Source organism: Diplodia corticola (genome assembly GCF_001883845.1).
Source record: "Diplodia corticola strain CBS 112549 chromosome Unknown scaffold3, whole genome shotgun sequence".
Classification (NCBI taxonomy): domain Eukaryota; kingdom Fungi; phylum Ascomycota; class Dothideomycetes; order Botryosphaeriales; family Botryosphaeriaceae; genus Diplodia; species Diplodia corticola.
The window spans coordinates 136,654-148,981 of NW_017971482.1; the positions used below are offsets into that span (position 1 = coordinate 136,654).

Genomic DNA, 12,328 nt, shown 5'->3' on the forward strand with positions numbered 1-12,328 from the left:
TTTTGTGAAGGCCAGCTTGCTCGAACGCACGCAGACATGCACGCTGAGAGACCAATGGCGGCAACGCTCGAAGGGAGTGAACGAGTACTTTGGCGTCGTGCGAACCTGCATAGGGACGCGCGTAAAGAAGAGGCGATGTTTTCACACAACTGGGTATCTTTCATCCTTTTTCCGACACTTTCTGGCCAAGAGAAGATTGTTTTTCCGCATGACCCGCCATTCGTCCGGTTTGGCTGGGGCTTCGAACTTCGAACCGCCTGGGCGAACGTGCTCTCAACCTACTGCTTCCGAGGGTTGGATCACGGGGCGGCTTCGCTCCATACTTGGCGTGACTTGGGCTCGTCACCTAAACGAGAGAAGGGTAGTCAAATAGGAACCAGGAAAGTATTAATCGCGACCGTCTAGTGGGAACTGCTCTTACGGAAGGCAAGCAGCGATGCAAGGCTCGTCAGCCCGCATCCGTTCTTCAAGAACTCGTGGCTGAGCAGCTCCGTGGCCGTGGCACGAGAGCGGACGTCCACGCAGAGACAGACGCTCAGGAAAGCCTTGAGCTCCTTGGAGAGCTTCTCGGGCTTCTTGAGGCGCGGAGTTCCGTTGGTGGCGATCAGGTAGAGAGCCTTGAGCGGCTCCTCGTTGAGGTACGGCGGCTCAGATTCAATCATTTCGATCGCCATGATACCGAGAGACCAGATGTCAACCTTGCTGCCATACTCCTTTTGCTTGACGACCTCGGGTGCCATCCAGTACGGGGTGCCGACCATGGTAGCACGTTTGCTGCGCTGCTCGGTGAGCTTGGCGCAGAAACCGAAATCGGCTGCAGACAAGTCAGTATCGTGAACACTGTATAACTAGAAAACGCTCGCTTACTGATCTTGACATTGCCGCGACCATCAAGAAGAACGTTGTCACTCTTGATATCACGGTGAATGATGTTCTGGTTGTGGAGGTGCTCGAGGCCCTTGCAAGTCTAGACGCCGAAATCCATTAGTGACTCCAAAAAATCATGACATTTGCTTGTCAGAAGACTCACCTCAAGACAAATTGTGGAAATTTGATCCTCGCTGATTGAGGGATTGTTGTCAATGACATCCGTCAGCGCACCTCCCTCCATGAACTCCATCACCACCCAGAGTTCCGAAGACTCCTCTTGCAGGAAGGCGTCCAGGAAGTTGACGATGTTGGGGTGGACCGAGTCCTTCATGACGATAATCTCGTTGACGATGAGTTCCTTGCGGGGCTGGTTGCGGAGATCCATCTGCTTGATGGCAACCTGGGCCCTGGGCCCGTTCTCGGCAAGCACCCTGCGGGCGGTCGGCGAAGGAGCGCTCTCCCGAATCCTGGCGACGTAGACGGAGCCAGAGGCGCCCTGGCCGATCTTCTTCTGTTTGTTGTACGACTCGAGAGGCTTTTCCTTGGAAACAACCTCACGCAGCTTCGCCATGACCTCGCCCTCGGACATGGCCGACATACGGACCTCTTTGCGGGCCGGGGGAGGGTCCTCCTTCTTCGTAAGCGCGGCTTCGGCAGCCTTGACGGCATCGTTCTTCGGAGCACCGGTCGGCTGCTTCGTTGCGATGTTGAGCGGCTTGGGGGCAGCGGGACTACGCGCTTGGCTACTAGCACTTGCACTGTTAGGACTACGCGTGTGACCTGGACCTTGTCCTGGGGGGTACCTCTGCTGGGAAGATTGTTGGGGCTTCGCGGGAATCTTCGTTTGGGCGCTGCCCTGGTAACCGTTCTGGGCCTTCGGAGCCGGAGGCGCGGGGCGTTGAGCGGCCATCTGGCGGAGCGATCCTGGGGGCTGCTTGTTGGCGGTAGGTGCTGGCGGAGCGGCGCGGGAGGGATTGTAACGGTCCTGCTGAGAGCGGGCAGGGCTGCTGTCGCTGTTTTCGTCGCCATAGCCGCCAAGCTCTTGCTTAGCCATTGGTAACGACTTCTGGGGGAGGGAGGCGTTGTACGCAGCCAGCTCTTCGCGTTCCCTCCTCTCCGCTTCGCGGCGCTGCTCTTCACGCTCGCGCTGCCTGCGCTCCTCTTCCTTCCTACGGCGCCTCTCCTCCTCAAGCCGGGCATCGGCCTGGGCCTGCTGGTACGAAGACTGCTGACTGTTGCCACTGGTCTGGGACTTGGTGGTGCTGTAGCTGTCTTGGCGTTGGTAGCCATTGGGAGGGCCAGGACGCGGGCCGGCGACAGACGCGCCACTCGAAGCGTAGCCGCCGAGCTGTTTGTTAGGTTCGGCACCGGGCGTGGGAGTAAGGCTCGAGAACTGAGCGGGATCTTCGGAGCGCTTGACTAGCTTCTCAGTATAGAACTCGAGAACCTCGAGCACAGCCTTGGGGTTCTTCTGGTAGTCGTCCTTGGTGATTGCGGAGGCAGTGAGAAGCCTCTCCCATTCCTGCGGCAGGCCGACGAAGGCGCCGCTCGTGGGATCAAAGCCGACATGAACTCTGTGGGTGAAGTTGGTGGGGTTGGACACACCGCCCATGCTGGGGCAGCGCTGGTAGATGGAATCAATCCAAGCGTAAACCTCGTCATCCGTTTCGACTTTACAGATCAGTTGCTTCGTAGGGCCATCGCGGGGCGGCGATTGGCCGTTGTTAGCTGTGGCCGCAGTCCGGATGATCTCGAAGGAGAATGGGTAGTCTTCCGACCGCTGGATATTGGTCACGTCGCGGAGGTAGATCGTGAAAGATACCTTGGGCGAGCTGTTGCTCTTCAGGAAGTCGAGCTGGTACTCCCTCAAAACGAGGTACTTCTCGCTCCAGAACATGCCCTTGAGCATGCCGTCTTCTTTGACCTTCGCCCAGCCATCTCTGATGACATTGTCTTTGCCACTCCTCTCGCTTCCCGTGTGTTGGCGCTGAATGGGGGTGGCTCCATTAAAGCCGGGGGAGTTCAAGCTCATCTGAGACATGTTGCCGGGTAGACCTTGTGTTGACGGGGTCAGAGCAAGTCGTGGGCGTTCGGCTGGGGGCTTTGGTGCGGGACCGGGGTTCATGAATTGGTCGCGAGAGTACATACTGAGAGATTCGGGCGTCAGCAGGCAGCGACTTTTCGGAGTATCGCTGTGTGGGTCGTGTGAAACGAGCCAAAACGACGGGGTGTGCGGAGGTGAGGAGCGGGTGAAGTGAGCGGAGGTCCGCACGTGGGTAGCGACAGCGCGGCAGCGGGAGGTAGCGCAGCGCCAAGGGCGCAATTCGGAAACGAGCTATGGGCGCGACTTACGGATGCGAGGTCATTGTACGCGTCGCCTGCGGGCGCAAAGAGGGCTGTGGTGTTGGCTATGGTCAGGAGGAGGGCTGTATCTGCCCGACGCCGAGGGGTCGCTCAGGCCGCGGTTCACTGGACAATCGACTGCTCGACGTCGCAGCAGCGTGCCCGGGAACAATGAGCAGCAGCGCAAGCGGGCCTCCGAGGAAGGCTGGGTGCTTTGGGAGGCTCTTTGGCCGGCGAGGTATGGCAGGTATAGGGGCGGGGGGAGGCGACTTTTAGAGAGCGCGAAGTACGGTGAGGCTCATGCGCGCGACGGCGGCTGTTCGCACCGAGTCAATGCTGCAGGCTGCTGATCCGGCGGGGGGAAGGCAGACTTGGGCAGCGTTGGCCGTGGCGCTTTGGCGAGCTGGGAGCGGGCAGGCAGGCAGGGTGAGCGAGTGCACGAACTGGAGGTGAGCGCGTGCGGGCGTGGCTCAAGTTTTGACAGGGTAGCGGGGGGCGTGGGCGGTACCCTAGAGGTTGCAGACGTGCAGACTGGGCGCTGACACCGAGCCCGTCAACTGAATCCCGCCGCCGCTGCTTGGGGGCAGCCCTGGCGACACGGGATAGCCGCCGCCGCACCACCCGCGGCGATCGCACAGCCGGCGCTGCTAGAATTTCCAGAAACGCAGCCCGCGCGCCCTTGCCATCTCCGCTGCACCGCCCTAGGCGCATCTCATCGGCCTACAGCCCAAGCCCGCCAGCAAATGAAGCTTGATTCGTTGCGCCCACCCCCTGCCTCCCCTTTCGCGACGCGCCCTGCTGCCCTGCTGCCCGTCGTCCCCATCAGCTTGCGACGGTCAATGAGCACAGCGTGTTTCAGAAATACTTTGTCGCAAAATATGGCACTGCATCCACGTCACCGCTAGTCGATCGCGCGTGCATACAAAATCTGCCACTGCCACTGCCACTGCCACTGCCACTGCCGCCGCCACGCCGGAGCGGCGGGAAGCTTTATCGCTGCTGCTGCCGCTGCTGCTGCTGCTGCTGCTGCTGCTGTTGTTGTTGTTGCTAATTACAGACCCTTCCGGCTCCACAATGCCTCTCCATAGGCAAGAAGTAACCCAATTGCATCAGAGCGTAAGGCGAAGAATCCCCACCACGCCGGTCCAATGCACCCGCCATCCATTACAATAGCTCAAAACCGCCGTGCGCCTCCGTCCGCGAATGGAATGTACACCAAGCTCCCAATCCCGCCAATCCCATGTGCCAACTTAAGATGCGTCTCCATTAGCTCCTTCCATCTCGCGGCCGCCGCCCGAAATGAAGTTGTTCATGTAAGTAACGTAGTCGTACTTCGCCAGTTCGCGGTCCTCCTGCAAGTCGGGGCCCTTGTGTTCTGGCATTTGCTTGATCAGGTCTTCGATGATCTCGTCCGGCACGAGCGAATGGCGGAGATCCATCTCCGTGACGTAAGGCTACTCCATGTCAGTCTCCATATATTCCACTGCCGGCTCTGATGCACATACCTTGCCATCCGCAACTTCTCTGAAGCTCTCAAAGACCTGGTCGGCATTGTTCTGGTCTTCCGTCTCGTGGACCATGAACCGAATAAACTGCTCGAACGACACGTAATTACTTCCCTCGCTCGTCTCCATGAACTGTTCGTGCATTTCCTCCTCGTCATAGACGAGACCGAGACTGGCCAGCGCAGCCGAGAACTCAAGCTCCGTCAGTGAGTTGCTCAGATCACGATCGAAGTGCTTAAAGACGGATTCGAACTCCTCCAGTTGAATGGGTGTCAAATTGGTCATGTTACGTGCCACCATCTGGTTGTCGAGGAAAGCAAGCTTCTTCGAGACGCTTGCTTTCACTAATCCGAGCTCGTACTCAAGCTCGTCGTATGTGTATGTTGTGAAGTCATTCTCCTCGATGTTAGCCTCTTGACATTGCTGGTCGATTTTGGCAATTATGTCCAAGAACTGGTCCAAAGGCTGCACGTTCTCGCTGAGCTTCTGCGTGTGTTGCCGCTGGTCTTCCACGTCACCTTCGAGGCCTGATAAAGAGACAGACAGTGTGTTAAGAGCAAGCGCCAGATCGTTCGCTTTATCAGCAAATGAGCGGCGAAGGGCATTTTTGATACTACACCCGTTATTAGTCCCAGTTGATAGGCTCCAGTCGAGCAACTTACTCTCTGATCGTCTCGTTGATGACGGAGCTTCTTGCGCGTTCTGCTGACATAAGTCCGGCCCAGGATTGATCCAGAGCCTCCAGACTCAACTCCGGCGGTGGCGTGTAAGGGCGTAAACGATATGTGCTGAGCTTGGTCTTGATATTGCCCAAGAGGCTGGTCAAATCCGACTTCTCTGCAACCCACTCCCGCTTCTTGCTCCTTCTGTAGCTTGTGAAAAGTGCAGATTGGTGCTTCGCATCGGCATAGGTTCCATCGAACTCGCCAGCTTCCCACTCCGTTTTTTGCTCCGCGATCTGGCGCAGCAGCTCCCTCATACGGCGCTCGAAGGAATTCTGCATCTCCCAAGCACCCTGCATGCTTTGTACAAACTTTTCGACGCGACGACCGGCATTCTCGACCTTCTCCATTTGCGAAAAGGCATGGAACCAGTAGGCGATGTAGGTCATCAGAGAACGCTCATCGGGCTTGGCAACGTCGCAAACGTCCTCGACGTCAAGGAGGTCCGGAATGCCGATCTCGTTGGCAGCAATCTCGAATGCAAGCTTCATATTGCCATGGTGGTCGTTCTTGTCAAGCGAGTCGTAGTCGATGAGGTCGGGGCGATGGATATCGAGCAAAGCGCAGCTGTGAGGCCCTGTTAGTATCAAGAGGTTTTATTCTGTATCGAGCTTGAAGAACGTACAAAGCCAGACCGTCGTTCCAGCTGGAAGAGAAGTCCCGCACCTCGACCTCGTCGTAGCAGGCGGTCTTCCTCTGGCACCACAGCAACAGACCCTCCTTCGCACTCAAACCCTGGTCGGAGATGTCGCTGATGGTGAAGCGGAGAATGAGAGTCCAGATCAGGCCCAGAATGATTTTACGGTTGCCGTCGACGACATCCTCCGCGCCCATGTTCACCAGCTGGATGCTCCGATTCCTAACAAAGTCCAGCGCCTTGTTGACATTTTCGAATTTCTGGACGCGCAGCTTGGGCTTCGAGGCGTATTTGCCGAGAGATTCCTGGGACAGGATCTCGAGCAGGTGGATGAGGAGGGTTCCATCGGAAAGGTCGGTGCACAGGTCCTTGATGACCAGGCCGCGAGCGGAGATCTTGCTGTTAAGCCTGCAGGCAGAGGCGCGTCAGAACCAGGGCGGAGTGCGGAGGGCAAGTGGGGGGCGAGCGACTAACCATTTCGTAAAGGTCTTTTGCTGGACAATGACCCACTGCTGCTCAAGGGGAGCCATGGTTCCTTCGCGGCATTGGAAGCAGCGCTCGGAGTCAGCGGGGAGGGTTGGCGCAGCGACTTTCGGGGTGGTGTTGTGTTGACAGCGGACTGCGCGGCCGACAGTAGAGCGGCATAGACCCTGTCGGGCACGGCATGCGAGAGTCGGGTTGGCGCGCCGGGCAAGCACTAGGGAGGCGCGTGCGAACGGGCGCGCACCGCAACCGCGCTGATCCCTGACGCTGTTGCTGCTTTGGCCGAGACCAGAGTCGGCCAAGCCCTTTGCGCGCAAGCAGGCGCTGCTCGGCGGCCTGCAGCGATTGCGTAGCCGGGATCCAGCCTTTGCGTTGCTGCATGTGGTTTCTTTTCTCAGCGTCCCCCCGGCGCAACCAACGGCGCACACTCGCAAGCTGAGCTTGGCCCCGCCCCGCAACCATCCCCCCGTTCCGTTGGAGCGCGCGCGTGCAGCGTCCCCGTCGCCATGGCTTCCAGTAGCGCCGCCTCGCTGCCCTACCACGAGCCAGGGATCACCACCATCCTGACCCAGGGCTCGTTCCTGGTCATTCTCAATGTCATCAATACCATCCTGGACAACACCGTCTACTGCGGCCTCCTCGGCCAGATCTTCGTCGGTGTGGTCTGGGGCACCCCAGGGGCGAAATGGCTCTCGGAGTCAACCGAAGAGGCCATTGTCCAGCTTGGTTATCTCGGCTTGATACTGCTCGTATACGAGGGTGCGTTCTGGCCCTATCCCTTTCCGCTGCACCTCTCTCATTTCAACCAGGCGGTCTTTCGACGTCGTTCGCGTCCCTGAAAGCCAATCTGCTGCTCTCCGTCGCCGTTGCCGTGACAGGCATCGGCGTGCCCATCGGCCTCTCCTTCGGGTTGCAGGGCTTGGCCGGCGCGACACCTCTGCAGGCCTTCGCCGCGGGCGCTGCGCTCTGTTCGACCAGCTTGGGAACAACCTTCACCGTGCTTGGGACCAGCGGTCTTACGCGCTCCCGTCTTGGAGTGGTTCTCACTAGTGCTGCCATGATGGACGATGTTGTAGGCCTGGCCATGGTTGAAGTCATCTCCAACCTCGGTGGATCCGATTCTTCTTTCAGTGCAACCGCCGTCATCAGGCCTGTCTTCGTCTCGCTGGCATTCGCCGTGCTGATCCCGCTTGCTTGCCGCCTGATCGTCAAGCCTGCTACTCTTTTCTTGAACAAGCACCGTGAGGCAAGCCCTTCCGGCTTGACGCAGAAGCTCTTGTCCATGCATCAGATGAGCTTCTCCATTCAGACCGCCGTCCTCGTCAGCTTCGTCGCTGGTGGCTCTTTTGCAGGCACTTCGAACCTCTTCACCGCCTACCTTGCCGGTGCATCCATCAGCTGGTGGGACACTGAAGTGCCTCATTTGCCAGTTGCAAGGTCTCAGAGCACGGACGCGAGTCATGCTGGCAGACAATCTTCTGCCGGCGTGGTCTCGAACAGTAGTGATTCTCAGGTGACTGACCCCGGCGAGAGCATCCGAAGCTACTCATCTGCTCACATGTCTGGGATCGCCATCTACGAACGATATTACCAGCAGGCTGTGGAGAAGATATTGAAACCGCTTTTCTTCGTGAGTGCTCCCTGCAGATTGACCAGCTCACGGGTTCTGACGATGTTGTTAGGCCTCGATTGGCTTCTCCATTCCCATTTCTCAAATGTTTACCGGCTCTGTTGTTTGGCGTGGGATTGTCTACACAATCCTGATGGTATTCGGGAAACTGGTATGTGGTCTCTGGCTAGTCCGTTTTTCTGTTTCGCCGTACATCCCCGAGCGTCTTAAACTCCGTAAGCTCCGCATGCCGTCGACGCCCCACCTCTGGGGTGCATCAGCGAAGAAGGAAGCCAAAGCCGAGCGGACGAAAGACCCGAACGGGAAGCACAGCCACCCGGATGCTCTCCGACCTCAACGTGAAGAGCAGCAGATCCCATCTCAAGCACAGGCATCTCCACGAAGCGACGAGACGGCTCGGCAGCACGGCTCGTCGCCCGAACAGGACGAGCATGCTGACAATAGCACGCCTGCCCTCCGGCATACCTCGCGCAACCCCAAGAAACCCATTTCCCTGTACCCGGCCTCCATCGTTGGCAGTGCAATGGTGGCGCGTGGCGAGATCGGCTTTTTGATTTCATCAGTTGCGCGGAGCAGGGGAATATTTGCTTCCACACTCGGCTCTTCGTCGAGTGGTTCGGACGAGATCTTCCTCGTCGTTACCTGGGCGATCATGTTGTGCACGATCATCGGCCCATTAGCAGTCGGACTATTAGTCAGACGGGTCAACAAGTTGCAGAAGAACGGCGACAACGCCATGGAAGGGAAGAGAGACGTGCTTGGCGTGTGGGGAGTGGAATAAAACAATGGCCGCGTCGGACATTACGTGCTGTAGCGTCCGAAGCTCGAAAGGCGGGTTGTTGCCTTATTTACCAAGTAGCGGCGCATGCCGTTGCAGATATACAGGCTCTGTGAAGACTGAATGAAACATGGAAGACAACGTCTGTGTCCCTTGACTTCCCTTTTTCTTGTCGCATATCTAGACAATGCTGTGTGGTCGTGTTGTTGAGACGGCAGCATTATGACCGTCCAGGCAATCAGGCCCGCTTTTGGGCCGCCACATGGCAGCCACATCAAGACAAGATCATATGTGCGGGCGGCCGCGTGGCTGCCGTCATGAAATAATAATAAGGCCTTCTCGTTGACCCTTCCCAAAGGTGGCGAGTGATGTGCAATTTCGCGTGCTACGATAAAATTTCATTTCATGCGCAGACGTGAAGTCCTTCCCCAAATTTAGTCACAACCGTGGTGGAGGCAGTGACGTTCATTTCCGCTCTTCTATTTACAACGACTTTCTGTTGTACCTGTTTACTACTTTTCTCCTTTCCGATGTGAAAGCCCGAAAATAGATTGAAGAGGGGGATCGGTGAAGGTCGACTCGAAGGCAGTGTAAGGGGGATAAGGGGCTGGCTTTGTGGACCGGGAGGTGGGTGTGGCGTTTGCTCTTTGGGTGTGTTATAATGAGATTTGTCCATGGTACGTAGCACGGCTCTCTTTCTCTATTTGACCCCCGTCCGTCCCTGACTCAGGCAAACCCGCGAAGCTCGGAGACGGCGGGACGAGCGGAGGATGGGAAGGAGGCGAGACGGGAGCGAGCGAACGAGTGGGCGGAACGAGCCCGATCAACAAAGGGGCATGATGATGGACACGGTGTGTGAGTTGTGTTTGTACGTATGTGCGTCATTATCCGAGAGCACGAGCGGTGGTGACGGGGGGAAGAAAGGGAATGGAATGGGCAGGTGGGTGGCAGTTGGAACGTTCGGTGCCCGCCCCTGGCTGGCTGGCTTTGGTCCGTGCGACCACGTTCTGCTCTTCGGCCGTCGTGGCTGCACGCGCCACATTTGCGTCTCTGCTTTCCTTTGCTCTTCATTTTTTTTCTATCAGAAATTATTTCGGGCACTCTTTGCGCTCAGACCCCGACCGACACGGCTGGCTTTCGGCGCGAGGTTTGAGCAGACGAGAGATTGACCGATTCGCGCTGTCTATCACGTCGACACGCGTGAAGCGCCGCGCAACATTGCGCGTTGCAGGCACAGCACCAGTGACGTTTGATTGTTGCGCCTGTCACATGCGTCAAGGACCTGTTGTGGCAGTTGCCTGTTCCGGGTAGCTGCCCGTTGGTTCGGCTACCGGTAGGTCTGCGTGCCTCGACGCTTGTTTCCGCACCACGCTTTGTTTTCAGCCCGCTGTGGCGCACTGCGTTATGCTACCTGCGGGGGTCTGAGGCGATAGAAGCTATACGGTATGGTTCGCGGCACATTCGCAGTTGGGCTTCCGCCATCGGCAAGGAGATGTGGTCTAGAGGACAGGGTCTCTATCGTCGGGCCCAGTACCTAATGTGAGTACTTGCGGAAGCCGATCGAGGGTGCTCGGGACTTGGGTTTTTCGGAAAGGGGAACGCCATCATTTTGTGCCCAGAAATTGATAGAGTTCATCTTGCAATGGCAACACGATCTGCTCCATAGCCGCCTGCAAAAACTCCGAATCTTGAAGGCTGCCGCTCGGGTCTGCAAAGCACCTCAGGCAATGCGCAATTGCACCTTGGAAGGCTGCAGACAGATCCTCCTGATCTGTCTCGTACCAGTGATGGGCAGTGCAGAGGAGTGCTAGAGACTTGTTCGGCCCCATATTCAAATTCTCTGGCATCTGCTGCTCGCAAGGCTTGCCGAAGTAGAGTTCTAGAAGTATAATGCCGAGCGCTAGCAAGGTAGTGTTCTTGCTACTGAATCCTATCGGCTTGACACTACCCGGAAGTGGCATGAGTTTCTGGCTGACGTGTGGGTTCTCAACGTCGATGGAGCGGTGTGAGGATGCCGTGTGGTAAAACAGGATGTCTCGTTTGCTCCAATCATCACCGATCCATGGCGAAGCATGCAACTGGAGGATGGAAGAAGCGACCGTGACAGCGAGGCTATACCGGTCCTTCTTGCTCAATCGCACCTTCGCACCATCCTTCAAAATATCTTCCAAAGTGACTGTCTCTGCCTTGCGCGAATATCGAAGGCTGTTGAGGGGAACAGGGTAAGCACCACGGAGCCTACCGTTCTCCATGGAGAAACCAATGCGAGCCTTCCCTTCACCTTCAAAACTTTGCATCTCATGACAGAGATCTTTCACTTCTTTGAAATGAGAGCTTTCGCTTTTGGTCCGCAGAGGAGAGTGTGATGGCTTTGGAGGAGGCGGTGGTGTGGCTGGTGAAAAACTGACGCTTCGTCTCGGACGATGCACGTGAAGACCACTCATTTTGGTGGAGAGGTCATCGTCCTCTTCCGAACAACAGATCTGCGTTTCTCGAAGCACCCAGGAGCCGGAGTTGCCCATGAATGACACAGTGAAGATGGTCCCTGGTTCATCCACCGGTCTCCGGCCACCAGCCTGAGAATGAAGGTCTCGGTTCTCGAGGTGTAGGTTGGCGCAGTGCGAAGCTTTGCAGGAGCAGCTGAAAGCATCCACCAGGGTATTGTGTAATACTCGCGCGTATGCCTGTATCTTCTGCAGCCGCAGTGCGATTGAGGGTTTTGAGCTTTTCCGGTAAGGTTCCAGCTTCTCCGACTTCTCGGTAAAGCGTTCCAGCTCCTTGTTGCACTCGTCCAACTCTTCCAGCAACCTCTTGACCTTCTTCTTGTTCATGGAGAATCTGACGCGCTTCTTGAACTCAAACTTCTGGGTGGGTTTCGGCTGGCCGTTGGCAAGCAGCATGGCCTCCAGGTCATTCCGGGAAACGCTTGAGGCGCGTTCGAGGTCCAGCTTCTCGGCAATGGCTGTCATGATCCTCTCGATGTCTTTGATGGTTTGGTGATAGGCATCGTATGATTCGTCCAGCTTGTACTTGAGCCTTTTGGCCATGGCGGGGTCTTTCCACAGGTCTCCCTGGGGATCCGCGATCATCTCGGCCAGTTCGTACTCGGTGGTGATGGGAGCAAGCAGCAGGCGCAAGGTTTGCTCGTAGTGCACATGCTGGTTCCGAAGCTTTCGTATGTACTGGGGCAGGTAGTTTTCCCACTTGACGAAGGCCTTTACCGGGTCCAGGCCGTCATTGTAGTCCTCAAGAGCGGAGATGACAAGGGGAAGGACGGCCAGAACCAGGCCAGCGAGCTCTACTCCGCTCATTCTGAAGCGCAAGCTAGGACGCAAGCGGCAGCAGCCCGGGGCAAGAGGT

At 57.2% G+C, this 12,328-nt stretch overlaps 4 protein-coding genes across 4 annotated transcripts; 1 reads left to right on the plus strand and 3 right to left on the minus strand.

Annotated features, from left to right (window-relative positions):
- Positions 1-401: 401 nt before the first annotated feature.
- Positions 402-3,016, minus strand: BKCO1_300047 (protein kinase; the record flags this gene model as incomplete). The annotated part of the gene is made up of 3 exons (XM_020274207.1): positions 402-814; positions 868-967; positions 1,031-3,016. 3 exons carry the CDS (start codon positions 3,014-3,016, stop codon positions 402-404), a joined length of 2,499 nt encoding a protein of 832 aa, XP_020134593.1.
- Positions 3,017-4,463: 1,447 nt separating this feature from the next.
- BKCO1_300048 (alpha-sarcomeric (f-actin cross linking protein)) lies at positions 4,464-6,607 on the minus strand (the record flags this gene model as incomplete). The annotated part of the gene is made up of 5 exons (XM_020274208.1): positions 4,464-4,667; positions 4,719-5,331; positions 5,381-6,007; positions 6,066-6,485; positions 6,552-6,607. 5 exons carry the CDS (start codon positions 6,605-6,607, stop codon positions 4,464-4,466), a joined length of 1,920 nt encoding a protein of 639 aa, XP_020134592.1.
- Positions 6,608-7,066: 459 nt separating this feature from the next.
- On the plus strand, positions 7,067-8,971 carry BKCO1_300049 (sodium hydrogen exchanger family protein; the record flags this gene model as incomplete). Its single annotated transcript, XM_020274209.1, has 3 exons — positions 7,067-7,319; positions 7,370-8,190; positions 8,243-8,971. 3 exons carry the CDS (start codon positions 7,067-7,069, stop codon positions 8,969-8,971), a joined length of 1,803 nt encoding a protein of 600 aa, XP_020134591.1.
- Positions 8,972-10,572: 1,601 nt separating this feature from the next.
- On the minus strand, positions 10,573-12,279 carry BKCO1_300050 (uncharacterized protein; the record flags this gene model as incomplete). The annotated part of the gene is made up of 1 exon (XM_020274211.1): positions 10,573-12,279. One exon carries the CDS (start codon positions 12,277-12,279, stop codon positions 10,573-10,575), a length of 1,707 nt encoding a protein of 568 aa, XP_020134469.1.
- Between the last annotated feature and the right edge of the window lie 49 nt (positions 12,280-12,328).